This window comes from Esox lucius, chromosome 24 (genome assembly GCF_011004845.1).
Source record: "Esox lucius isolate fEsoLuc1 chromosome 24, fEsoLuc1.pri, whole genome shotgun sequence".
Taxonomy (NCBI): Eukaryota; Metazoa; Chordata; class Actinopteri; order Esociformes; family Esocidae; genus Esox; species Esox lucius.
The window spans coordinates 16002474-16029835 of NC_047592.1; the positions used below are offsets into that span (position 1 = coordinate 16002474).

At 44.2% G+C, this 27362-nt stretch overlaps 1 protein-coding gene and 1 long non-coding RNA gene across 2 annotated transcripts in view; one reads left to right on the plus strand and one right to left on the minus strand.

Moving 5' to 3' along the window:
• dnah2 (dynein, axonemal, heavy chain 2) overlaps positions 1 to 27362 on the plus strand; it is a 170146-nt gene that overhangs the window by 65851 nt on the left and 76933 nt on the right. Inside the window, 12 exon segments of the mRNA XM_034290623.1 lie at positions 3369 to 3608; positions 3940 to 4128; positions 5120 to 5267; positions 7585 to 7777; positions 8360 to 8560; positions 8743 to 8899; positions 8991 to 9165; positions 20999 to 21162; positions 21309 to 21470; positions 21678 to 21781; positions 23223 to 23379; positions 24774 to 24856. Coding sequence (XP_034146514.1) covers positions 3369 to 3608; positions 3940 to 4128; positions 5120 to 5267; positions 7585 to 7777; positions 8360 to 8560; positions 8743 to 8899; positions 8991 to 9165; positions 20999 to 21162; positions 21309 to 21470; positions 21678 to 21781; positions 23223 to 23379; positions 24774 to 24856 — 1973 coding nt within the window.
• LOC105028161 lies at positions 16361 to 19409 on the minus strand. Its single transcript, XR_829354.2, has 4 exons — positions 19320 to 19409; positions 18818 to 18934; positions 18483 to 18567; positions 16361 to 17718 (listed from the first exon to the last, which is right to left on the minus strand). It is a non-coding gene; the product is annotated as an uncharacterized LOC105028161 (long non-coding RNA).

Here is a 27362-nt window from a genome sequence, read left to right on the forward strand (position 1 = left end):
CTGAAACAAACACACAGCCATACACAAAATAGACTGGATCCCATTGTCATCATTCTGCAGTCATCATTTTCAGACCTGTAAACATTTGAATCTGGGAAACTTTTTTTTTCTATCCTAAATCTATATTCCCTATTCCCTAATCCTAACCTTCACTTAGCCCTAACGCCTAACACTAAGGCCTAAAAGTTTTCCCTAAACCTAACCCCTAAGCCGGAAACTTTCTATAATTGAGACTTCATAAAACTTTTGTTGACTGATTTGTCAGGTTTTATTATTATTTTCCGTTGGGGAAATGTGTTGATATTTAACAAGTCAGCCGTCATTCATGTGCATTGCGTGCTTAACTCACTAAGACATCCAGGGCTCAGAATGACCCAATCACATTTTTCTTACCAGAATAGAAATGTCAGTGAAGCTGTAATGAAATACAACTACTCTTTTATAAAAATGTGCTTTCCTCTGTATGGCAGTGGATGTTTTGCTTTTTGTCTCTGTTACTGTACCTCCAGTATTGAAATGTTCAGACCTGGTGGTTTATTTTCCCATTCCCTCTTTTAATACACTATTTCTCATAAAGTGAGTTAATAAGCTTAGATATCTTTCCTTGGCCTAGTGATGTGTGGGCATGGAATAACTCTTTATTGACACAATAGTCGTGATATATCTTTTGTTGTTTATTTCACCTGCTTCTCTCGCTAGCCCTGTTGACTTACTCTGACAACCATCTATCTATCATGTTCACGCAGTAAAATGGATTGCATGTCTAATTTTAACCTTATTATCAACTCACTCCTAACATAGCAAACCACACATGGAGCTCTGGATCCAAATATGGCAGTATTTCATGTAACAGGCATCTTTATTCACCCAGATACTTACCCTGTCTGACATTACATTTTCATCCAAACATTTCTGTTGGCCAACAGGTGGCAAGCATGCGGACATACTTGATTATGACAGACAATACGAGCATTAAAAAAGGGGAAAATACCAACTAAGAAAGCGTTCACCATAAAAAGAAACATAAACCAACCGACTGTACTTTTCATCATGGTATATAGAGTCTGTACCTGCCCCTGGAACTTTCATCCACGGTGGTTTCAAAAGGGGAGGTTTGACTGCTGCATATGAAAATGACTGACCAAACATTACCTTGACAAATGATGACCCTGCACACAACTCCAATTAACTGGCAAATATTTAGAGAACCTCATACTTTTCTGAAAATGATTTTGCCTTCTAGGCTAGATTATATGCGCCAAAGTATTCATAAGGGGAACTAAATAATGCACGTTCTTATAGAGGGCAACTTGGTCAGCATCATCGCACTTATTCTCTCTGACAATTTGGCCACCAACAGTTTTATTTTAGACAACAGATGATCGATAACCTGGCACACCCAGACACACAAAGACCTTTTCCTTTTCTCAGCCATATGCACTCTATAATAGTCTCTTAGGTGTATCCGTAAAAATGTGTTACAGCTACAAAATGCCTCCCATTGCACACACACACACACACACACAGACATGCACACAGACACACACACACACACACACACAGACATGCACACAGACACACACACACACACACACACACACACAGACATGCACATAGACTCACACACACCAACACGCATTGACTCACACATACCTACTGGTTGGCTGGACATAGTTCAATTTAAGCCATGATGGATGCATGGTGTCTTGTGAGACATGTTTTTTGTGTGTACTGTATACGGAGTGTGTGATCTCAGCAGGGAAAATATGAGGGAAGGAATGATGGCTAGACAGAGGTAAAGAGAGGTGTTGGAGTACACCATGAAGTCTGCACTTGATTTCTATTCCATTCCAATGGGGTTGTATCATTAAGGGTTAAATAAATGGTAGGAGATACAGAACATACGAGCTGCAGTGCAAAACCTGGTTTTAGGTCAGATTGCAGTGACCGCAGCATTTGGCAAGCCAGCACAAACAGACCTGGGGCTAGGCTAGGCTATAGGTGCAATGCTAGCCACACCGGTAATGAGTGCTTGGTCAAAGCTGTGGAGATTCATAGCAGGTGATGCTAAGCTACGATGCTACAGTATACATGCTTCGCTGCGTATAGTGTACATGCTACGCTACACTACGCTACGGCATGATATTGAATGCCTTTGTTTCCAGAGAGACTTCTGGGGCTCAGTCTTCAGACTGGATAAGCATTGGTAACAGCTGCATGTGTATTGAACGCTAACGCTCATTGGTATGATTTCGTGCCCCTGCACCCCCCACACCCCCCCACCACCACCCCCTCTTCTCAGAGCAGCGGGTTTAAGATCACTTTGCGTCGAGCCAATGTCAAGATCTGTGGAGCCCCAAGTCAAAAGCTCAGTGAGCGCTGCCTGGCTGTCAGCTTCCTCTGTGTTGTGGCTTGGTAGGTAGATGGAGAAAAGCACAGAGAGAAAGAAATCTATAAAAAAGAAAAGATCTGACTCGGAGGTGTCCCACTCCCTTTTCCTCTCCAGCTCCTCTCTCCCCCAGCTCCTCTCTGTGTCTCTCTCCCCCAGCTCCTCTCTGCATCTCTCTCCCCCAGCTCCTCTTTGTGTCTCTTTCCCTCAGCTCCTCTCTGCATCTCTCTCCCCCAGCTCCTCTTTGCGTCTCTTTCCCTCAGCTCCTCTCTGCATCTCTCTCCCCCAGCTCCTCTCTGCATCTCTCTCCCCCAGCTCCTCTTTGCGTCTCTTTCCCTCAGCTCCTCTCTGCATCTCTCTCCCCCAGCTCCTCTCTGCGTCTCTCTCCCCCAGCTCCTCTCTGCGTCTCTCTCCCCCAGCTCCTCTCTGCGTCTCTCTCCCCCAGCTCCTCTCTGCGTCTCTCTCCCCCAGCTCCTCTCTGCGTCTCTCTCCCCCAGCTCCTCTCTGCATCTCTCTCCCCCAGCTCCTCTTTGCGTCTCTTTCCCTCAGCTCCTCTCTGCTCGATCTCTGAGGCTTATTCCGCACGGCAGGCCTTATCCCCATGAAAGCCGAAAAATCCGGAGATCGGAGCGGGGATCTGGAATTCTGAGTTAGAGCCGGAATTACTCTCCATATGAATTAGGTCCGGCATTCGGAGCAATATGAGGGAAGAAGTAGTCATCTCTTCAGCCTTCCTCCACTGCTCTCTTCCTCAGATTGAATAGGAAACTTTTGGATGTATAGTGAGTTTGGAGAACTGAGCAGAATACCTATAGGAAAGGGCTGGAAGTATTTTTGTGCTCATCTAACTTTCCCGCTTCGGTTCTATATACTTCTGTTTTCTCCTCCACTCCCCACATCCCCTCTCCCCTCAAGAATCCTGAAGCAAAACCCACTTCCTCTCTTTTGGCCTGACCTGATGCCTAATCCCCCCCCACAGATCCAGCTCATCGTGGATGATTACAAGGCAGCCAACCGGGCTGTGTCCCGGCTGTGTGGTGTGATCAGTGGGCTGCTGCTGGTGCGTGTGGATGGGAAGACGGTGTACAGGGACCTGGAGTTTGAAGGAGACCAGCGGAGTCACCAGCAGGCCCAGCTACAGAGGCTCCTCTCAGCCCACCAGGAAATCGTGGCCATCATGTCCCGCATCTATGAGACCTTCCAGAACGACGGCCCAGAGGTCTGTGGGGTGGTGGGTCATGTGTGTAGGTGGGAGGTCTCTTTGTGTGTGTGTGTGTGTGTGTGTGTGAGGGACGGTACCTATTACTTGCTAGTTTTTGCTTCCCTGCTCTCTGTGCTAATTTGTACTCACAAATAGTGTCTAGCAAGACTAAATTATGAGGTGATTTCATTATAGAAAATGAAAACTGTCCATCTAGAAAATCACTTCATTTAGTATTTCACCTGTGGAACAAATTGCAAATAAATGACATTAGGTGGTTGAGTGAATTCGTGATGGACCGATGTTGGTGAGTTCAGTGCTATCAAAACAAGTGTGTGTGTGTGTCCAGGTCCAGCAGCACTGGATGGTGTACACAGAGAAGATGGATGGCATGGTGGAGGAGGCCCTGCGTCTCAACATCAAGTGGTCCCTGCAGGAGCTGTCCAAGGCCATCAACGGAGACAGCAAGACGTCCCCCAACCCTTTGTTCAGGGTACAGGTGGTGCTGCGTCAGGAGGCCCCAGGAGCTACATCAAAGGTGGAGGGAAAATCACACACACACACACACAGGTCACTCAACCACATACATACAGATTCACACCGACACACACACTCACACATATATGTTTGTTTTTCCATCCTTATGGGGACTCTGCATTTTAGGCAACACACACACACAAACACACACTCATACACAGACCTCAAACGTAAACACACAGCCCAGAAAACTATGTTCCCTAACCCCAATACCCTAATCTTACTGGCTAACCTAGCTCTAACAGCTAACAACCTTAAAGACAATTCTCTTAGCACCTGCCATTAAACATGTTGACCGATTTGTCTGGTTTTCCTACCTTTGTGGGGACATCAACACACACAGGCACACAGCTTCACACATGATGAAGCATCGGAGAATGTAACCGACCTCAAGGCAGCTGAACGCGTTTCCTCCAGACATGTTTGGGTCCGCTCCGCACGCGCTCACTTTCACCAGGGATTATAGCAGTATTACTCCTACACGTGGTAACACACCAGACTAGACCCATCTGTTAGAGCCAAAGAGTGTCATCCAGTCCCGGTGTGTCACGCCACACGACTTTGGAGCATTTCCAAGGTCTGACACGTGGACAGACAGGTGATCACCTCCTAACTTTTACACCGGCAGAGAACAGCCTTTGTCCTTGCCTCGTCGACGCAGGGCCAGCTTACTTTCCATACGAAGACGGCATTATACATCAGGACACCTAGCCTCTCTTTCTGTCCTACATGCATTATAAATCATCCGTGACATATGATTTATGCTTTCTGTATGTAAAGTGTCTGCGTCTAGGAATAGGCCAGGTAGTACAGAAAGCATTAACCTTTTGGTATTATCTACACAAGAGGGACCATTTATGTTATGCACACACAAAAAAAAGAAGGGATTATATTAAATGAAGTAACATTTTATACATTCTTGGGTAATGAGGGGGATTTAATGTTCTTGTGTAAGTGGTAGTGAGTCGTGTGTGTGTGTGTGTGTCCAACAGGTGGAGTTCTCCCCCACTCTCCAGAAGCTGGCTCAGATGGTGAACAACATCAGTTCTCAGCTGATCAGCACTGTCTCTGTGTTCAGACGGCTCCCAGATCTCCTCACACGCAGACACTCACAGAGGAAACCGGTACACTGCATTATAGGTATCACCCTCACACACACACCCTCATATACACACCCACCTCACATGGATCCTTGTGGGGGACTGAGAACTAGCCCTGAGCCACGTATCCATTTTCCCAATTCCATAAACCTAACGCTAAGCGTACCCAAACCATAGCTAACCACAACTAACTCTAACCTTGATAACCTCACCTTATACCCAAAATACACCCCAAAACAGTAATGCATAAACCTACAAGTAAACCCAATACTGACACTGTTCTTTCCCTAATCTCAACCCTTTGGCTGGAAGTCACATTTTGCTAGCAGACCCTTTTGAGGATGGCAGAAGGGTGGCAGAATGCACAAAGCGCTGAAACGTCTTGCAAGCAACACGATGCCTGATAGACTAATACATTTTTTATAACCTTTTTGAGCATATATGGGCATGTAGCTACCTAGCAGGCAAACATTGAACAACAAAAAAGATAAACATTGAACAACAAAAAAAGTAGTTATGGTATGTTATGCACAAGCCTTTTATTTAGGGGCATTGGTACACAGAGCTTTCATTCTGAAAGAGTATGGAGACTATTGCATTGTACGAGTATTATTTTAATTATTTTATCACAGCTGGATTACTATCACGCCATTAATGCTGAAATTAAAACTAACCCTAGTTCTGACCTTAACCTCAAGTCAGGTAAAGCTTCTTGTCAAAGCGAGGACTGGATGAATGTCATCACTTTGCATTATTGTCCTCATATGGTTTTTCTCTTCCTTCTGGTGTAGCACTATTGTAGTGTCACCTTCGGTCCTCACTAAGATAGTGAAACAGGACTACAGAGACCTCTCACACGCAACTCATAAAAAAGCTTGATAATAATGGTTCTGTTCACTCCTGTTCTTGATCTTCACTTCTGACCTGTCCTCACCTCCCACTCCTCTTTGATTTTCCACTCTTCATCCTGACCTCACCTGGATTCCCCTGGATTTTATTACATCTCTTCACCCGTCTCGACGTTAATATTCTTCAAATATTGCACCCCCCACGTACTCCATACTCTAACCCCTTGATACCGGATCTCCTCATCTCTGCCTTTACCCTTTCCCTTCATCCTCCCCGTCCCATTTATGCCACCTCCTGTTCTCCTCATCGCTCCGTTCATTTTAAGCAGGACTGCGACCGTCCTCTCCTCCTCAGCTCTCTCCTGCTTTGATTGACGGCAGGAGGTCCTAAGGGATTCTGTCGGTGGGCTTCTTTCCTCTGGACTCTCAAACCTCTTTCCCTTGACTTCATTGGAACCGTGTGTGTCCAGCCATATCTCCATCCCAGGCGGAAGGGTACAGCTAGTGCTTCTGGATGCTGAAGCCTAATCTACTCTGCAGTGTAGCTGATCCCTAGTGACACGCGCCTTGCTCTTAAACATGTTCACTCATAAAAACTGCGTTTTAGCAAGTGTAAGTGCCAGTTTGAATGTGTCAAAGGTGTCTCAGCTAACTGTGGGAAACTGTGCGGATCTTCTAAACTCAGATCGGGCTAAAGGACTCGAAGCTTTAACCAAAACGCTTTTTATGGTTTGTGTCGTTGAGATGAGATAGAAACTAACTGACAGAATTGCTGGTAAAATATCTGTAATTTAAGGGCTTCTGCTGTACCTGCAAATGGTAATACGCTCCCCAGCACCCCTACATTATGCAGACACACTTATCCAGAGCAACCAGTAGGTAGTCCTTTCATCTTCAGGTTGCTAGGGTTCCCAATGTATACGAACTACAATGCTGCCTAGTAGTAGTACTTACACCTTACTCAGTGAAGTAGCTGTCAGCGAAGGCAGTGAAAGAAGACAGAGAAAGGCAAATTATAACTGACATTCTAATTAATAGTTCAGTAGCAGGATGCTATTCACTCTTTAAAACTCGATTAAACCCGTTTTGCTTTAAAAGGGGAGAATTTTGTATTTCATTCCGTCTGGGGACTTCACGGACCTTCTACAGAGGCCAGATTCTCTGTTTGATTTCTAAATAGATATTTTGGGGCTTTTTGTACTTGCTGCATTGGATGCAATAAATATATTTATAAATGTGTTGTGGATATTTATGTATATATGTACATATATGTATATATATACACACACAGAAATGTTTATAGTTCAGTAAAGTGACTGGGGGTGCGGGATGCTGTAAAAAGGTAGGGTTTCAGAAGTTTTCTGAAATGAATGGGCAGGTAATGTCCTCTCACTCTCTCCAGGGCATAAGACAGACATTTCCATAATAGCTGATCCTTCATAGATATTGATGTGCTTTGACCTGTTTTATATGGTGATTCTCTCGCCTTCTCTCCTTTTCCGGCACCAGAACAAGATGAGGAGATTGGTAAGATCAAGTCAGCAATAGTGGCAGGGATGACAGCCAATGCAGGCCACCTTCAGGCTTATCTGAAGACCTGGGACAAACACCGGGAGATCTGGGAGATCAACAAGGACCCCTTTATCAGGAGATACCAGCGCCTCAACCCCCCCGTGTCCTCCTTCGATGCCGATATCGGCAGGTCTGGCATCGTGCATGGGGATGTGGAGGGGTGGGACGGGTGACAGATAACTGCTTTGGTTTTAGCAAACGTCTCTGTCGTGTGTTGTCAGGAGCTGGCTTCCGTGTGTCCCACGCAGTGTTCCTTTATTACCCTCCACAATAGTTTCCGCTGTAGCTTCCCACTGTAATTCAGTGTGTTCCATATGGTTGTTATCTGGGTGTGAGTACAGAGAAACACATTACGCAACGCATTTACAATTGAACTCAGGTCAAGAGGAAAAAGAGGGATCAGAGATTGTTCTGTTGACAGGGGTCAACAACAAAGTGCTGAACCAGCCCGGCGTGGGTTGTATACACACAGAGTGTTGACTCTCCAGCAATGTGCTCAGCACTCAGGCCAATCCATAAGACAATACTGCACACAGGCTGTCACATCGTATGGAACCGCAGGCGTTCACATATTTACCCGGCTCATCTATAATATGACAGGATGTTTAACACAGGGGTCACCGGGACAGTTTGGGTCGGCCCGCCCTCCGCCTCCTTCCCGGGTTGGGTTTGCGCCCGTCACACGCCCCTCACTCCGCTTTCGCTCCTCCAGGTACACCGAGGTGGCCAACAATGTCCAGAAGGAGGAGACGGTGCTCAGCGTTCAGTTTGTCTCGCTGGACTGTGCTCCTCTGAAATTCAGCCTGGTGCAGCACTGCAACGAGTGGCAGGGCAAGTTCACCCAGCTGCTCAGCCTTATGGCCTGCACCAGGCTCAAAGAGCTGCACCTCTTCTTCCAGGACCACGCTCGCAGGTGGGTGGGACGTTCTGCGAGGGGTCTCTGGGCCTCAGCTGTGGTTTGTTTGAAGTAGCGGCGTTGTTTTAACTGAGGATTTCGTCTTTGCCATGTTCTCAATTTGAGCCTCAGAGTCCATAATGTGTGTCCTGAATGGGCTCTTAGATGTGAATGATCCGTTAAGTGGTTTGTGTGTCCAGGCTGAGCCAGCCTCCTCAGACCCTGGTGGAGCTGGGAGACAGTCTGAAGCTCCTGGAGACTCTACAGGGAGACCTTACGAAGATAGAGGGCCAGATCCCTCCTATCCATGAACAGTTTGCTATCCTGGAGAAGTATGAGGTCATGGTGGACCCGGCTGTGAGTAACACTTCAGCCAACACACACACACACACACACACACAGACGGACGAACACACACCTCTAACCTCACCCCCACGTTTTTCCCCAGGTTCTTGAGACGTTGGCGGCTCTGAATGGGGAGTGGGTGTGGTTCCAGCAGGTGCTCATAGACAGTGACATCATTCTGAAGAAGCACAAAGAAAAGTTTAAGTGCAGCCTTATCTTCTCAGCCGAGGAGTTCAAGAAGAAAATGCAGACCACAGTCCAGGAATTCAACAGCTCAGGTCAGCCACACACACACCCACACACACGCACACACAAATGAATACACTAGACAGAATACCCTATCTGACAGGAGATCAGTTCTTTGGGGAGTCCTGTTAGCTCACCTGGTAGAGCAAGGTGCGAGTTAGGTTCCCACCGGGGTCCATTATGAAAGAGTACGGAAAGGTATCAGATATGAATTTAAAGGAGCCATATATAAGATTTGCACCATGAAAAGGCGAGAAATGCTAATTATATTTCTAATGCTGTTGGGAAAAGATGTTATTTGAAATGGAGTACTTCATAAATTGTTTGTTATTGTCAGTGTTATTCGCTCAGTGGATTCTGAATCTCCCTGATGATTTTCTCTTTAGTTTATTTTGGTTTTGGTTTTGTGTAGCTTTACCAATCCCAAACAAATTGAGATAATGCTCTTGAGAAAACACAAGTAAATATTGCTTTCGAGTGATGGAGGAAATACGCATGCTGACATGGCCTGAAAAGCAAACTGAGTTAGCTCTATTTCTCCGCGACGGTAAGCTGTGCATCCATCTAAGTAGCATGCTACCATCTATCGCTGTTCGGCGCAACTAGCCTAGGACACATATACAAAAACTGTCCACTCTGTTATTTCTATACCATGGGCTGGATAGGCAATACAAATTGGGATTTTCATTATGTTAGTTAGTTTGTCAAGCTAGCTAGTTGTTTTCTTGTTAGTTACTATTTCGTGTCATAAACACATTGTTTCAGCTCTTCCTTGTAAATGCCAGAGGCTGAACTAATTGAAACTCTTTATTTTATACTTCAGTCTGGAATTTCAATTCATATCCTGAATGGACTGCGTGTATATATATATATCTTTGTGTGTGTGTGTGTTTTGGTTGACAGTGATCTTCCCAGCTGGTCTAAGACACACTGCACTGAGAGCTAGACGACAAGTTCTCTGTTCATCTTTCTATGTCTAACGTGATGCAGACCTACAGCTGGGCGGGTGGTCGCACTGCGGAAGAGTAGCAGTCTCTTATTCTCTCCTCTCAAACCTTCCCTCTGGCTCATTCTCCTATTCCGCTCTTTTCCTGTTTGTCTGCCTCTCTCTGTGTTTCTCTCAAAATCAATTAACATTTATAGTGCCGTAAATTATGTAAAAAAATAATAGGCCTCTTAGGTGTGAATGCAACAGTAAAAACCTTGTTGTGAGAACAACAATAGGAAGTTTAGATATAATATATACCCATATACACATACAATGTACAGTGTAATCACATACAGGACTGAGGTTATATACTGCAGCACGCTGGCAATCTGTTATTGAGTGTAAGGGGGCAGTCCCCTCTCACAGAGAGGCTTTGGGTGTTGCGTAATTCTGTTTATTAAATAAACAAGTCAAATTCCTGCTATTGATATTGCTGATTACCTAGCTTGTGGCAAGCTCTGACATACTGTGCTGCCAACTGTGTAGGGTCAGACCAATCCCCCAAAGTAATAAAGTTTTTTTCAAAGCAATAACTGAATTTGTAATAACGTTTTTCAATTTGAATTTATTAAAGAAGAAATCTCTTAATGCATATTTGGGGCAGGCGATTTAAAGTATTCTTTGGTTTTATCTCTTGAAACACAGTGATTATATAGTCGGTAAAGTTTGGTTTTTGATGGTGTCTTTCAACTGCCAGGGTATGTTCATTGACACTGCATTTTTGTGTCTGATTGGAGTCTGCTATACAAGTTAAACCCTAAGCTTGGGCGAAGCCTCATTCCAATGTGTATAGCATTCCATGCTTCTCAGACCTTCAACCTCAGTCCTCCTATAATGGATGTATGCCTTGTTACTACTCACCTCCAGCTGTCACAATGTCGCCCTAGGGACCAGATCAGTTGTGGAAATGTCCATCTGGTGTTTTGGGTCAGTTTTATTATTGGTCACTCTGAGCAGTGCCTATTGACCTTAAACACTCTGCGCTTGTATGACTCTTCATTTGAATGGTTTGGATTTGTGGAATTTATTAGTGTTTGTATGGGGTTGTTACATCATATCATGTCAATCTAACTGCAACTTAAAATAAATAAAAACAGTGCACAACCAGTACTCTGGGCCTATTTGAGTATTTTTGTAATTGTACAGTAAGGTTTTTTTCCCCCAGGAACACTGGGATTCCAATATTGTCTTGGCCTGCAAATGAATCCAGATGTACTGAAGGCCAGCTCAAATGCACAGCTTGATTTGCTGAAGTAGGCGCCTTAGTCTTCACACTCGTTCAAGGTTACAGTTCCTAACACATTCATAGGTCCATGATCATTTCTACATGCTTTGGATCTGTTGTTATGTCTTTAAGACTAAGAGTGGGCTGTTTTTATTTTCTTATGACCCAAAAAAAATTCTAATAATATATTTTATACTCAAACCTGCAGCAGCCCTTGTTTAATTGGTTTTGCAGATAGAATTTGCTACCCAAGCCTTAATTTACCCATTACACCTACAAACATTAAAAACCTCAAGTTTAAATTGCAGCCATGGGTGACCTCTAACCCCACATGAAGAAAATCTATTTGTAACCAATTTTAGCACATTGATTTGGCTGTAGATTCTTCCTCTAATTTCACTGTGCTGTATGCCTTGCTGGTTAACCGTTGCTGGATTGATAAGCATGTTTTTTGATAAATGCGAGGAGGGTGTAGCTGTGTTCTGGTGTTCTTTGTTTTGGTGAGAAGATATGGACTTAAAACATGTCGTTTAGGATAGTGTATGCATGGAGTAATTATGCTGCAGAAAGCCTTCCCTAGATTACTAGTCATACCAACTATTGGATAGTATTTGCCATTACTTTTGAAAGCTTGAGGATTGCTTGTTGAGGCTTAGGGTTGCATTTATTCAGCATTCTTTGCAATTTCACAGGCTTTACCACACTTGAAGGATCTGAGTATCGATTTTAGTTCTTATACTGATTAATATATCCAGTGGATTTTGTTGGAAAGTGGAATTGTTGTTTGGTAAGTTTTGTAATTCATCAGCTAATTTGTTTCTGTCTTAGCCTGTGTCATTCTGGATCAGTTGTTTTTCTAGGTGTTGCCATTTCAAATGGAGATGTTTTTCTAATAATTGGACTAATCAGATGTTCTCCATAGTTCCCAAGGCAGGTTTTAGATTATTGCCTCTACAATTCTTTAAGATGATCAGGCATATAAGACAATTTTTCTTTGGGCATTTGTTTGTATGTTTTCCCCAGATTCTTATTTAGACATGATTGTGTTGCCAGTATTTTTTGTCATTTGTTTTATTCATATGTTTCTAAAATCCATGACTACTTTTGAGATACTGAAAGTTGTTCAGCATGTTATTTATTTATTATTTAATGCTGCTTTGTTGCTGGCATGTCTCTATTTTAAACTTGGAAGAAGATTGGCTAGATGTGTTTCCTGATTTGTATTTTGGTCCATAGATTTTTTTTAGCTAATGTGTGATCTGGCAGTGATCTGACAGTGCAAGATGGGGCTTGAATGTAAATGTGTTAATATGATCAGTTGGAATGTCTGTTATACAGTTGTTGCCTCTTAGCACAGAGCTGTCTGTGAATCTGAACAGGCCTATCTGTGCCGGCTAGTCCAACACACTGTCTCTTAGCACAGAGCTGTCTGTGGATCTGAACAGGCCTATCTGTGCCGGCTAGTCCAACACACTGTCTCTTAGCACAGAGCTGTATGCAAGTGGGCAACTTTGTAGTTTAGGCCCAAAATATTGTCCCAATACTTACAGAGGTCACTGTGCGTTGTTTAGACTAGCCTCATTTGTTATTGTGCTACACTCACTTGACTTACACTGTGAAGATCTGCCTCCTATACATTTTGAAACAACTTCTTTGACAGTTCTCAGTCTTTTAAAGTCTTAAAGGTTGATGGAACGACAGATACCTAAAGAAATATGTAGAATATCCCCTGAGATTGTCATTTCTAATGCTGTCCCAGTCCAGATCTGTGTAATCATTTCTAATGCTATTCGAATCTCGGACAGGTTTGTTTATGTAATGTCATTTGAATGTGAGAGAGATAGTCTTCGCCGGGATAAAATGTATTCTTGCCCATCAAATCTATCTGAGACAAATTCCAACACTTTCTGAGACATAAAACTTGACACGCAAAACTTGAAAGAAGCTATATTGAACAGTGTCTACAGTACCGATCTTCTTTCACTGAGCCAAGCTGTACTATCCTGGATTAGTCATTCCTCCACTGGATTGTGGGGGCGTTTTGGATAACATGAAAAGCATCTGCACGTTGCTGTTTGACAGAACAGTGTGTAAAAGGGTGTATGTGACAGTATGCCTAAAAAATGACAGCACACATTTGGATATCAGACAGCCACAACTCAAATGGTTTGTGGTGGCCAAAATACGTAATAACCGCTAAACCGTCTGCAATTTTGGGCTCCAGTTACCCCAATTCAGCCGAACGTCAAGCCGGCATCCCCATACCGTAGGATGGCACAACTCAAACCACAGACCGTAAAGCCTGAAAGCTCAGCTTTCTCGCACGTGATACTGAGTGTATACCTTTTGGACAGTCAATGTTTAGATCATCCAGGGTGCCCGTCATCATACAATGTTGTTTGGGATTTCCCTCAGTAGTGTGACTTGTTCCTCCAACAACAACAACATTTCCTTAAATAACAAATGTTCTCCATTTTCCGTGAAGATTAGTGTTCAAATGTCCACTCCCTCTGTGGCCAGCTTTTCTGGGCAAACAGGATAATACAAAATATGAAATGACTAATGTACATGAATACAGCCAGAGTGGCTCAGTTCCAAAACTTTCATTTCTAAGAATAAGCTCTTCAATGTTGAGATTGTGAATCTTATTCACTTATAACATGCCTTAAACAAAGCAAACCAGGAGTGCGAAATGGGAAGAATCTGGGCTATGTGCCCTGCTAAAGACTGAGAGTAGTTACACACACCTCTAATCTGGATGTGGTTGGAGGGATTCTCCCTGAGGAAGCAGCACAACAGCTGCTCTTCAATTTGGGTTTGAGTTCTGAAGAGACAAAAAGAGAATCAAAATCAATTCAAATTTCATTTCTGTCTGAGCACAGCCTTGCCAATGAGGAAGGCAAACACAGGAAAAACATGTCTGCCTGTTGATAAAAGGCTGTGCCTTGTATGCAATCACTACAACAGAAAATGAGACAGAGCTTAATGTGGTGAAAATGTAAAAACATTACTGAAGGTTTCAAAGACCTCTCTGATGAGAATTGGCTGCCCGTCATATTGGGGTAGGACAAAGAGAGCTGAAGATTGGCAGCAGAATACTTTCTGACAGACCAACAAACGTGCATGGGTTATGTGATTGTTATTATTTCATTTTTATGTTTTTATCTTTATTATTACTGTCACAATGTTATTTATAAAATGAAGAATTGTTGCCATAGTTTGCTGTTGGCCATAGGTACGTTGTTACATCATGCTAATAGTGTACACCCACTCTGCCCAGTGGGTGAAAACACGCTTTTGTGATGAAATGTAACTTCCATATACTGTAAAATACATTTTACCAAGAGAAATATGATTATCCATGTACTGAATCATTCAGTGGGATACTTCTGTAGCATACCATTAACATTAAATTCAGAAGTAGGATTTCTTAACCTAATGCAATGTTGTTAGGGATTTTCTTTCCCACAAAAGCTAAATCAGCATGACAGAAGCTGAATTAAGTGTAAAAGGCTTTCACCATAAACGTTTTGGTTTTTGCTTCAATGAAATCGCATGAAACAAGAAAATTAGTTAACAATAAATATATAAATGTATACTAAACTATGAGGAAACTACAATTCATGTCACAAAGTCACTATCTTACCTTTATTATTATTTTAGTTCCTTTGAGTTTAAGAAGTTAATGATTTAAACGGGGAGCCTTTCCAGTAGGTAGTTTATCAGAGCTTTCAGCTATTCAGCCTAGCTGACAAGATGCTCACTCACCAAACAATATCATTTGAAAGACATGTTTCAGCATCTTTTGACCAGAAAGACGTCTTTTCAACATCCTTCACAGGGTATAGATAAGAATTTCAACCTAGCATTAATATACATTGCCATAGAGTGTAATACATGTATTTGCTATAATGGTGTCCTCAAATAAACACTGGGCTAATTCAAACATTAGGATCCAATTTCTATGATTTTTATGAAGCTCAATTACTTACCAATGTTGAGGGCATAAAGTGTATTCACTTATAAATGACCTTATTGGACAGCAAACAAGGAGTAGTGTTGTGCAAATCAAGACTGTGCAGATAACTCATGATTTTAATCTACTTAACCCTATATATTAGTTACACACCTGATGGCTTTTTATGACGCTGGGTGAAGTTCTACTATAGTGAGAGAGAGGACACGTCTAGCGAGAAAAGTACTGAGATAGTGTGTGTTAGTGTGAAAAAGATTGTCTGTGGGAGAAATGCTTGTGTTCAGACCAAAAGTGCATATTCCCCACCATTTTCAGTCACAGTTAGTATTCCAATGTTTATCCCCTCTGTGGTTAGAAAAGGCGAAAGACCCAATGACAAGGAAGTATGTAAAAATATGTAAATAGCCCTAAATGCATTAACGCCAATACTTTATTGGAATTGTTGAGATAAGATCAATGTATTTACCAGTGGTCATAAAGCATTTTCACTTTTGAATAACCTTAGGTTTTAGACCGCAGACAAGCTGTATCATTGGGACAATGTAGGCTGTGTGGGCTCCAATGGATGGCTCATGAATTATTCTAGCAAAAATGTGTAGGAAGTAGTTCAACTTGGTAGATCTTGATGAAGTTGGATGGACAGTCCCACAGGATGTGGAGAAGGTTAAGTAAAGCAGCATCTATTCTTTTCTGGTTGGAGATACTTCCTGGCTGCAATAATACTTCCTGTTACATTGACAAATTATTGTTACAAGAAAGTTGTGTCTTAAAGGAGCACACTCACTGCAGATGCAAGGAAACGGGCAATACCTCTTGTAATGCCTTTGATTCAGTATCTAATAAGTTAGATAATAATACAAACATTAGTTAGCAATGTGTCTAGCTAATGAGATAAGCTACCATGTTTTAACATTAGTACTAACTAGTTCAACTTACGTGTGCATATTTAGCAAGACCGTAATTCAACATGCATAAATGGTGAAGGGTGAAAAACAGTGTAAAGTTTTATTATAAATGTATCAATAGAAATGTGTCCAGAAGAGAATACGTTAAGCACAGTCCACATAAGGAAACATAGCAGAACACATTGTACCATTAAAGGGCCTGTTAAGTTGCTTCCCAACAAAGCCATGTGTAAAAGGGCTGAAGCTATTAAAGTATTTAAATGTTATGTAGCATTTCTGCCTCAGTCACATTATCAGTAGATTATGAAAACATGAAAATCCACTGGAGAAAAAATGTCTGATACAGTTTAAATGTGCGTATAGTTATTATATAATTGCAACCAGAGGACAGGTTGCTGCTAATGGTCTGTCTGAGAGAAAAACAGCCTTGAAGACTACTGTCTGAGGTTCATGGACACATCCCTTCTTTAATCATCTAGCATACTAGAAATATCAAGTTTGTAATACTGCCAAGGTCCTCTTTTAACTCTCCAGATTGAGCCCAATTTAACCGTTACCAGTTTTGAATGAGTGCTCATCTAGATATTTCATCACTTTGCAATATAAACTTTGTTCATTTGAAAAAAACAGAATTTTCCATTAGCTCACAGATTGAGAGTTTGTCAGAGAGGAGCGCTTGCACTTTTGTCTTTTCTACAAGCTGTGTTTAACTTTTCTTCCCTTTCACAAACAACTGCCTTTGAGGCCCAGGCCAGACCAAGAACGTAATTGGCTGCAGTGGAGATCAATCATAAAGCTATGTAAACACAGAAAGACAGTAACTGCCTGACTCTTTAGGGTGGGAGAATAATTTAATATCAGTCAAACCTCTCTGACCCGGTGCTAGGTGGCAGGGCGCTCAGTCTTGATAGGGTTGGCTGTTCACACACCCCTCTAAAGCCCTTTGCGACCCAGCCTGTGAAGATGCTCTCAGTGCGGCCATAGAACATTCTTGGACCTGATCACCTGGCTGTGTGTTTGATTGGAGGAATGGGGGAGGTGCTGTGGCACTGGGCTGGTGTCCGACGTGCTCTTCCTTCAGCTCTGCGTAGAGTTGGCTGTGTTCCACCGTGTTGGACACGGAACATCCATCCTGAGGGCACGGTGGTCCTGCAGTGCTCTCATCTCTGACTTTGAAGGCTGCGGTATTCACCCTGGAACTTTGTCCGTGTGCTTTCCGTCCCCTTAAACCGCATCGGTGGTGTTTAAATGGCGAGGCACGAGCCTGTTTCATCATCCTTGTCATTGATCGTCATCTGTCTGCCTTTTTCTATTGTTTTTATGTGTTGGGCATTTGGTGCTCAAGGCAGTTTGGCAGGCTGATGGGCTCTCAGTATGAAATCATTAGTTGTTGTTTTATTTCCCCCTGTTGTTGACAAGTCTGCCACCAAGGTCTCAGGTGACCCTTCCATTACTGCCTCATTACTGTCATTAACCGTTGCATTTGTTCTCCTTCAATCAAAAAAGAAAACCGTACAATTGGTACATTATTGTTTGTCTCTGCTGCTTGATGGCTTTTCTTGTTTTAATTGTTAGCTGTAGCTAGCTGGAAAACCAAACATGGACTCTGCTAGAGCTTGTGTTGCTACGGTAACAATGTTAGCTTCTTAGCATGGATGCTTGCTGAGTATATCAATGTAGGTATGTTTTCTATCAGCTCTTCACTGTTACTAGATATGCTCAAGTTTGATCTCTGGTGGTTCTTATTGAGTTTCTGATTGTTTTTGTCAAAACTCAATGATACATGTTGTTTTTTACATAGTATTCAGATGCTGTTTTTGCTTCAGAATTCCATAATCTTTCTCTCTCTCTGCATCTCTGTCTGTCTGTCTCTGTTCCTCATTGTCTCTCTCTCTTTCTTTTCCCCCCATCTGTGTCTCTCTCACTCTGTTTTTCTCTCTCCCTCTCTGTATTGCTCTTGCTCTCTCTCTCTCTCTGTTCCTCATTGTCTCTCTCTCTTTCTTTTCTATTATTCTCTCTGGGTGCTGAGGAGATGTGTAGATCAGAGTGGCATCAGAACCAATTGTTTACTGGGCTCATCTCCCATTCTGGCTGTGCTATCCATCGTTGTAGGGTTTGTTTTATTGTGTTATTTTCTGTTTCCATAAAAAATCTGATTGAAATTGGTGCTACACATATACACACACACACACGCGCGCACACATACACGACTCTAAACAGGCCCGTCGTGCCAAACTGTATGAAAGAGGACTTACCTCATGTTCTACTTTTCCTTTAACTCTCTCTCATCCCTTTGCTCCACTCCCTGGCTCCCTCCTCTCCTCCTCTCTGTCTTTCCTTCTGGTTCATGTCAACAGAGAGAGAGAGAGATGTGTGATGTCTCATTGTTTTTGTCAGACTTAGATTGCCTACCCAGCTCTGCTTCTTTTTCCTGGCTCTCTCACACACTTTCTCTCACCACATTTGAATCTAAAAGTTTGACGCTTTCAACACATCTAGGATTGTGAGCCACTCCCCTCAGCCTCGCTGTGACAAACTTGTGTGAGTTGGGGAACAATCTAATTCTTCATATGAAGTACAACAAAGTCACCTGGCTTTGTGCGTGTTCACAATCCCATTCCACTGTTCCACTCCAGAACTCCTTGAAGGTTGCTTTTCTCACCCCAGCCTTCATTTTCTCCATCTCCAAACTAGTTGTGAGAAGGTGCTGAAAACAATGGCAGAGACAGGTTAATGAGGCCAGGAGGCAGCCTTTGTATTCTGAGATATTAGTATTCAGGTCCAGACCAGCCAACTCGGCATATACACACACAATAATATCCTAGTCATTTAGGTCAGCCACATCACATTTTCTGTGAAGGGCACATCAGAGTCAAAGACAAATGAACTGGTCTGATGGTTTTATTCAGACACATAGAGATAGTCTCATTAAATATCTCACTGTCAGTCAGTTAGGCACATCTGTTAGGTTTAGTTTAAATACTATTTTAATGAGATTCACTACTTTGCCACATTTTATTTTTCTACTTTGGTTTTTAGGCTGTTTGTTTTGTAGTGTTTCAGCAGCATATATAATATATTGTAATTCTTACTGTTGGTTATTATTATTCTTCAGTTTCCCGCATAAAAAAGGAAAGTGCAAATTCCTGTGAGATGTTAAGGCGTAGAAAGGTAAAAAGTGGCAGCATTGTAAAGGGCTTCGTCTTACACCAGCCCATCCAGTGCCATGCCGATTGTCCACAAGCCGTGTACCAGGACACCTTTAAAAGCCCCCTCCCCTTAGCCATGTGATGTGGTGTCATGAACGTTTGGGAGAGAGGTCTGTCTCCACACAATTTGTCCTCACAAACCCATGTGTTCCGCCATAAAGGATTCTCCGCCATTTTGAATTTTCTTAACAACCCTTTATTTTCTTAACCTTCCCCATTGCTATTCCTCTGGGACAGAAGGCAGGTACCTTGGCGGAGAATGTGCCCAACTGCATGTACCTTGGCGTATAGCGTCACAATGCATTTTCCAGACTAATACATCAAATAAACCTGGCCACTACTGACCCTCGGATTTTCCTGTGGGCTGTCTAACCTATAAGTGCCTATAAATCAGACATTAATGTTTGCATCTTAAAGGCATATTCAGTTTTTTTTTATCATGCTACACATCATTTTCCACTTGCTTTAAGTATTGAAGCACCATCCAGGCAGTTGTTTTAGGAAGTTCAATTTCTGAGATTATAGTTAAAAAAATACATTGGGTTCTCTTTTTATTTGTGATGTTTTGAGAAGAAGCTGTTTTTGAGGAAGTGTCTGCCACAGTCAGGACACTGAAACCCCTGAATTTACCTGTCCTATGTTATTTTTGTCAACATATAGGAGACGGTAAGGCAACACCAACTGATCTGGGAACAGCCCGATGCAACATTTCATGTAGAGCAGGTATTCCCAACCAGGGGTACAGGAGTTAATTCCGGTCCAGCAAGGATCATAGAACCAGTTATTCCCTAGTTTCGAGCCGCCTTCACTCTACTAGTACCATCATACCATCCTGACTGGAACAATAGCAGCAGGAAGGAAAGTCATCCAGTGAAGAGGATAATTGAAAGCAGATAAGAGGCTGTGCTACGATGGTGGTGTCTGTCTGTCTGAAGATGAAACAAGGATACAGGCTTGGGAGAGGGGCTGTGGGACCGTGTCGGAGTGCAGCGTGTGTGGGGGTTTGCAACTAAGCGTGGGCTCAGCCTGGGAAGTGGAAAGGAAGGGGGTGGGGGGGGGGGCACTGTGTGTAGATCAAATATCTCCTAAATCAAAGTTTGAGGGCTTTGTGGGGATCTGGCCTGACTGAGGGACCTGGCTATTCCTTTTCCTTTCTCCCTCACTGGACTAAAAAGGGGTTCACACCCCCCCCCCCCCCACCCCCCCTCTCCCTTGGCTCTCTCTCTCAACCGCCCTCCCTCGGGGTGATACGTAGCCGGACACTGACCTGTTGAGTCCGTCTGTGAAACAACAGGAATGACGCAGGGAAAGAAACACTTGTCTTCCACTTCCCTTATCACACGCCGGAGTTAAACAGTACAGATTACCATCACTGATGCAATCGCCCTTTCTCTACTGTGAAATCTGCTCACGGTTACTATACACATATACAGATGTTACGCATGCCCAGCCCGACTGTCTGTTGTCATGCACCTGGTATATGTGGGGCAATGGTGAAGTGTGTACGTGAACAGTATAAGGTTTGATATATGTGTAAGGTTTCATATATGTACTCAACGCAGGTCCGTTTGGAAGTGCTGTGTCGTGCGAGTCGGCCCTGGAGACAGTAGCAGCGCTGAGAGGCCAGCTGAACACGCTGAAGGAGGAAGAGGGAACCATCCGCCACGGCCTGGGCGTCTTCAGGATAGAACAGCCCTCCTCTAAAGACATACAGACCCTGGAGAAGGTAATACTGCTCAGGAACAGTCCACACGGGGAAGGCGCATCATGAAACGTGCGAGGGCTTTTCATTGGTTATTCCACTCACTTGTTGTAGTGATAAGAGCAGGAGGAATGGACGGCCTGAGCATTGGCGGTTCTTTTCTCTTCTAGGACCTTGACTACCTGCAGCAGGTGTGGGAGATCACCCAGCAGTGGGATGGCCTGTGGGAGGACTGGAAGGCAGGTCGGTTGGTCAGCCTGCAGACAGTCAGCATGGAGAACACCGCCCAGGCCATGTTCAAGAAGCTGCACAAACTCAGCAGGGAGCTCAAGGTCAGTGGACCGCCTTTAGCATAGCCACGCCTGGCATTTCACGCCAGACGCACTGCTAAACGGTCGGTCTTCTGTGTTACACTTTCTTCTTTGCAGGGATGAATACTTGGAACATCATGTGGTATCTTTTTGTTGAACTCAGCTACATGAGGTAGAAGTTCCTAAAACGGTACATTTCAGTATTGATGGTGTCTTGTGTGCCAGCAGGACAAGCAGTGGGAAATAGTGGATTTCTCTAAGAACAGAATTGACCAGTTCAAGAGAACCATCCCTTTGATCTCTGACCTGAGGAACCCAGCTATGAGACCTAGGTAAAGAAGCCAATGATCTACCACCATTTTAGTGTAGAGATCCTCCTAATAAATGAAATGTATTCATGCTCTTCGTGTTCACTGTGCAGTGGTCAATATCATTCTGCTCCCCTCTCCCATCATAGCCAATTTTTCACAGATTCCCTCATGGACCAACAGGAGAAAGGCATCTGCTAAAATGACTAAAATGTGGATGTAATGTAAGCTGTCTTTCGGTATAGCACGCTCATCCCAAGGTCGGCCTTTCTCTGTGCAATCATTTCCAAACTCAGCAGTTTTCTACAATAGGTCTATACCTCCCTGTGGATTTCTCCAGGCTTTCTCCGAGTCGTCTTCCCCAACACTACCCCGGTTCCTCTCCTCAGATCCGAGGGGGTTGGCGGCAGTCCCGCCTGGAGGAATTCAAACGCTCTCTGGGCCCTCTCCAAAAATGTTTCACTTTCTTTCCTGGAGATTCTACAGGACACGGTTCCACCTAGCTTCTCCTGTGGTAGTCACAACTTCACTTCCTATAATCAACCCCACCCCCCGATTGGCTGTGGCATTCCCAAAACAACACTCACAACTTCCAATCCATCCAGCTTGACCTACAGTGTTTTGATAAGGAGCGAGAAACAAAAAAAGGGGGGAGGGAGGGATTTGTGCGATCACGTTGTGACTAATCGGCAGTGATGTAACCTTATGAAAGATCCTTCCTGACTGGGCCGGGCATTGGGAATATGCTGAAAATAAACAGACGATTACGTCTGACAGAGAGGGAGAAGAGAAAAGGCAGAAAGAGAAAACACATTTTCTTTGTACTCCACCACGTCCCAGGGTGCCTGGCGGCGCTGTGAGACTCCGGGGGGGGAGAGAACAAGATGGCGGTGATGGGGTCGGGTTGTGTGTCTCGTCTGTATTTAAACGTGGGAGTGCGTCCTGTGGTTAAAGTCAAATGTGGCTGAGTTACCGGGGTGCTGCGTCTCTCCAAGGGGTTTCCTAGTGAGAGGAATCCGAGCTTTGATTAAATGGCATAACATTGCCAGAGGCTGACTTCTGACACACATTCCTGATCTATCCTTCTCCTCTGTCTTTCATCAATACTAACCCTTCAATGCTGGAGCCAGGTGCCAATCATGCCGGGATAGCCAGTTCTGCTGGCCCAGTCTGACCCAGTTAGAGGTTACAGGACTGCATCCACAATGTCCCGTTACATGGGACCACCCCTCCATATTGCCGTGACTGGTGGCCTCATTTTACTGATAAAAGGCGATGCTGTTCTGTACTTCAGTACAGTGTTCACAGAGTTATCACCTCTAAAGTCTTCCAAGATAATCACATCTTATACCAAACAGTAGTAGACCTCACAGTTCCCGTCCATCACCCAAACCCCTCTACTTTCCTTCTCTACAGTGTGTGTCCTGTCTGATTTGGCGTTTCTGTGTGTGATGGTTGTTGCCAGGCACTGGAAGCAGATCTGTCACGAGGTTCATGGCTCTTTCGACCCGGCCAGTCCAGACTTCACCCTGGAGAAGATAGTAGCCCTCGGACTGGACCAGCATGCCGACAAGATCTGCGAGATATCAGGAGCTGCCAGCAAAGAGCTCTCCATAGAACAGGTCAGAGACAGACACTCCTCCCCCCTGACTTCTCAGAGCGTACACGTCCACAGTGTGGTCCTTTCAGCACCCCGTTAATCACGGACTCCAGGTCTCTTCGTCCCCTGGTCCGCTGGCTCCAGTTGTCTGATGGTTCAGTTGTCACAGACCTTTGCTTTGGTTGTAAGGGTCAAAGGTCCAAATGGAATGACTCACTCCAAATCCTGGTGGTCTTCAGGGAGGCTGAAGGCTTGTCGGAGCGTTCTGGGCGGCCATGACGTATAGTCCACTGGTGTACTGTCCTTAATAACCAGGGTTACTGGGGTCAGTTCCCTGTCTGTTGAGTCCACTCTGGCCAGAACTGAAACCGAATCGACCCCAAACCTGCTTAACTACTGTGATAACTAAGAAGCATACATGGTTACGTTAGTATTGTTCCATGTTGGTTTGTGCTGTCTTACTAACTGCCACCTGGTTAGGTTTAAGTGTCTGTGGGCATGGCCACAACGGTCCAAATGGACTATAGCCGGTCTTCCATTCACCCCCTCCCTGGGTCTGGTCCTGCAGTTGAAGGAGCTCTAGATTCTGGCCGGAGCTGCCTGGGGAGGAAATGAAGGTTGCCGGGCCCTAATTTCCTCCAGATCAGGGCTGGGGCCTAGCCGTCTGGCCTGGCATGGTGTTCCATCCTGGGGTTTAAAAGTCCAGACGAGAGGAGAGCAGTTTTGTCCGCCTGTCTGTCTGTTAGCCCCGTGTGAGGTTCTGAGATGCTCTCTCTGCCTTTCTGGTTCTGTTTTCTTCCTTCTGTCTGTTTCTCCATCCCTCCTCCCATCCCAGCAGCCCTTAGCCCCATCCGTTCCCAGACACAGAGGTTACATCAACACAGATTTACTGTGTGAACAGCGCCAGCCACCGGGGGGACAGAGGCGTTTAAAATAGCCCCCTTGCCCACCCTCCTAGACACCCCTGAAAACCTCCAACACGGTTCAGCGAGAAGTCGTGGAGGAGAAACAGGAGGGAGGAAAACACAAAGGGAGGGAGAAACGACCAGATTCCATGGAAATGGTTGGCCTTCATCCTCATGGAGCTTAATACTAGAAGGTCTCTGCTGCCTGCCTGTGATGTTCTGTGTGTGTTTGAGGAGCAGAGTTCTCTCAGTAGGTGCCTGCCAAGATCAATGGCATCCTGTTTTAAGAGAGGATTTAAGCTGCCGCTCCTCAAGAAATTATCATGAAAGAAGGGTTGCAGAGCCGATCACCCGCAACACACACACATACATGCACACGGACACACGCACGTACACACACACAGACACACACACACACACCCTCCCGCCTCTCTCCCAATTTGCACTGGAGATCTGTTCCATCTGTTCAGATTAGCATTCAAATTTCCATGTTTTTTCCGTCTCCATCCAGGCGCTGGAGGGCATCGCCAAGACTTGGGAGGAGACATCCCTGGACATCGCACCTTACAAAGACAAGGGTCACCACCGGCTGAGGTGAGTCTGTTGGCCCCCTGCGGGGGAGGGCGACAGCACTCAGAGGTCACAGACTCCCAGGTTGAAGGTCAGGGGTCATAGAGATGCAGGCCACTCCAGTAACTGGGCCATAATGAATATGTTTGCATGTCTTTTCAGCGTGTGGTATGTGATAATGTAGGTAGTTTTGGCTGAAATAAGAAGAAATTCTGCATGATCAGTCGTATGACAGCTGACCACAATTAACTACTGGAAACACCTTCTAATACAATGACTTTTCCTATAACACACTTTCATGCAGACAGGACAGACATGCAGACACATGCACGCTGACGCCAATACAAGCACACAGACACACATTTTAGGAATGTCTATTCCTTTGGGGACACAAAAGGATATTCTCATTCAAAAAGCTGTCATAACCCTAACCTTAATCTAACCCTAACTGTAATCCCAAAACTCCAAACCCTAATCCTAACCCATAATTTCTAACCCTAAACCTAACCCTTACTCGAAACCCTAAACCATACTCCAAACCCTAAACCTAATCAATAACTTCTAACCCTTAACCTAACCCAAACTCCAAAACCTAAACCTAACTAATAACTTCTAACCCTAAACCTAACCCTTACTCTAAACCCTAAACCTTACTCCAAACCCTAAACCTAATCAATAACTTCTAACCCTAACTCCAAACCCTAAACCTAATCAATAACTTCTAACCCTAAACATAACCCTTACTCAAAACCCGAAACCTAACCAATAACCAGAGTTGTATGTTTTTCCTAAACTAAACACCCATACTAAGCACACCACACACACACTTCACCCTAATTCTGAGCCTAATTCTTACTCTAACCCTAGACTTAACCCTGAATCAGATAAATGTTCTTGTTCAAGTAAGGACTGGTCAGATGTCTTCACTTGGCATGACTTTCCTTGTTTGGGTGTGTGAGGTAGTTGGGACTCCGGTAGTAAGACATGAACATGTTAACAGGACATAAACAAGGACACACAGTGTCTCCACCCTGCCAGTTGCATCATATTATAGCCCTGCCCTCAAGTCACACAATCTTTCCTAATTGGAAAGTTGTCCTAATTGACTTTACCTAATTCAGGAATTAGATCATTTTTACCCTTGGCCTAATTGAACCATCATTTCCATGCATTCCTAGTCTGTGAGGAGGGTAATTGGGTGATTGGGGATGAGTTGTGGAGTTGTTTTCCTCCATCAGACACACTTATGAACAGCATCCATATTATACAGTAGCCTAATATGGAAATGACTCAAACTAAAACATGCAGAAAGAAGCACCACAACGGAAATAAACAAGGCAACGTAGTGTTCCAGCGTCATACAATACAGCACCATAGGGACCTGCCAGTGTCTGTCTGTGTGTGTGTGTGTGTCTGTGTGTGTCTGTCTGTATGTGTGTGTCTGTGTGTGTCTGTGTGTCTGTGTGTCTGTGTGTGTCTGTGTGTGTGTGTCTGTGTGTCTGTCTGTGTGTGTCTGTCTGTGTGTCTGTGTGTGTCTGTCTGTGTGGGTGTGTGTGTGTGTGTGTCTGTCTGTGTGTCTGTGTCTGTGTGTGTCTGTCTGTGTGTGTGTGTGTGTGTCTGTGTGTGTGTGTGTCTGTCTGTGTGTGTGTGTCTGTCTGTGTGTGTCTGTCTGTGTGTGTGTGTCTGTCTGTGTGTATTCATTCTTCTAGCATTGTTATTGTATTAGTTTCTGTTGCAGTGTGGTATTAAGTCACATTTACTAGCCTCAAGGCACAAGGAACAGAGTGCGAAAGAGAGAGGGACGGACGGAGGGGGAGAGAGAACGGAGAGGAAGTATTAGGACGAGGGGGAGAGACAGGATTATACGTCAAATGAGATGCAGAGCTTTGAGGGTTGTTATAAGCGAAAAACCTCAAGACCTGTGTATCTATAATATAATCTCATCCCGAAAGGCTTATCAATTATCAAGCTTTATTGGTGCTATAAATAGCTGGTGAGATTTGCCGGGCGAGCCAGTACGTTTGAAACTGAACACATTGTTGCGTAACTAGTCTAGACAACAGGCCAAAAAAACAATGGGACGGAGATGCTTGTTCCATTATTAGGGTTGAAGTGTTTCTTTGGCGCTGTTCCCGGAGCTGGAGGTCTTTAATCAGCAGTCGGAGGCATCACACCCTCTGGTGAATGGAGGTACTGGATGGAGACACCTTGGATGTTGTCTGGTGGTGCTGGTGTCAACCAGGGGTTTGTGTGTGTTGAGAAGATGTCACTGTGTATTCATTAGCCCAGCGTGCATCTGTGTGTGTCAAAAAGTCGTGGACGGTGAGCAGATGATGTTCTGGGTTCTGGTACGTCTATCTCTCTTTCTGTCTCTGTCTGTCTCTCTTTGCATCTGTCTCTGTTCCTATATCTACATTACTGTATCTGTCTCTGTTCCTATATCTACATTACTGTATCTGTCTCTGTTCCTATATCTACATTACTGTATCTGTCTCTGTTCCTATATCTACATTACTGTATCTGTCTCTGT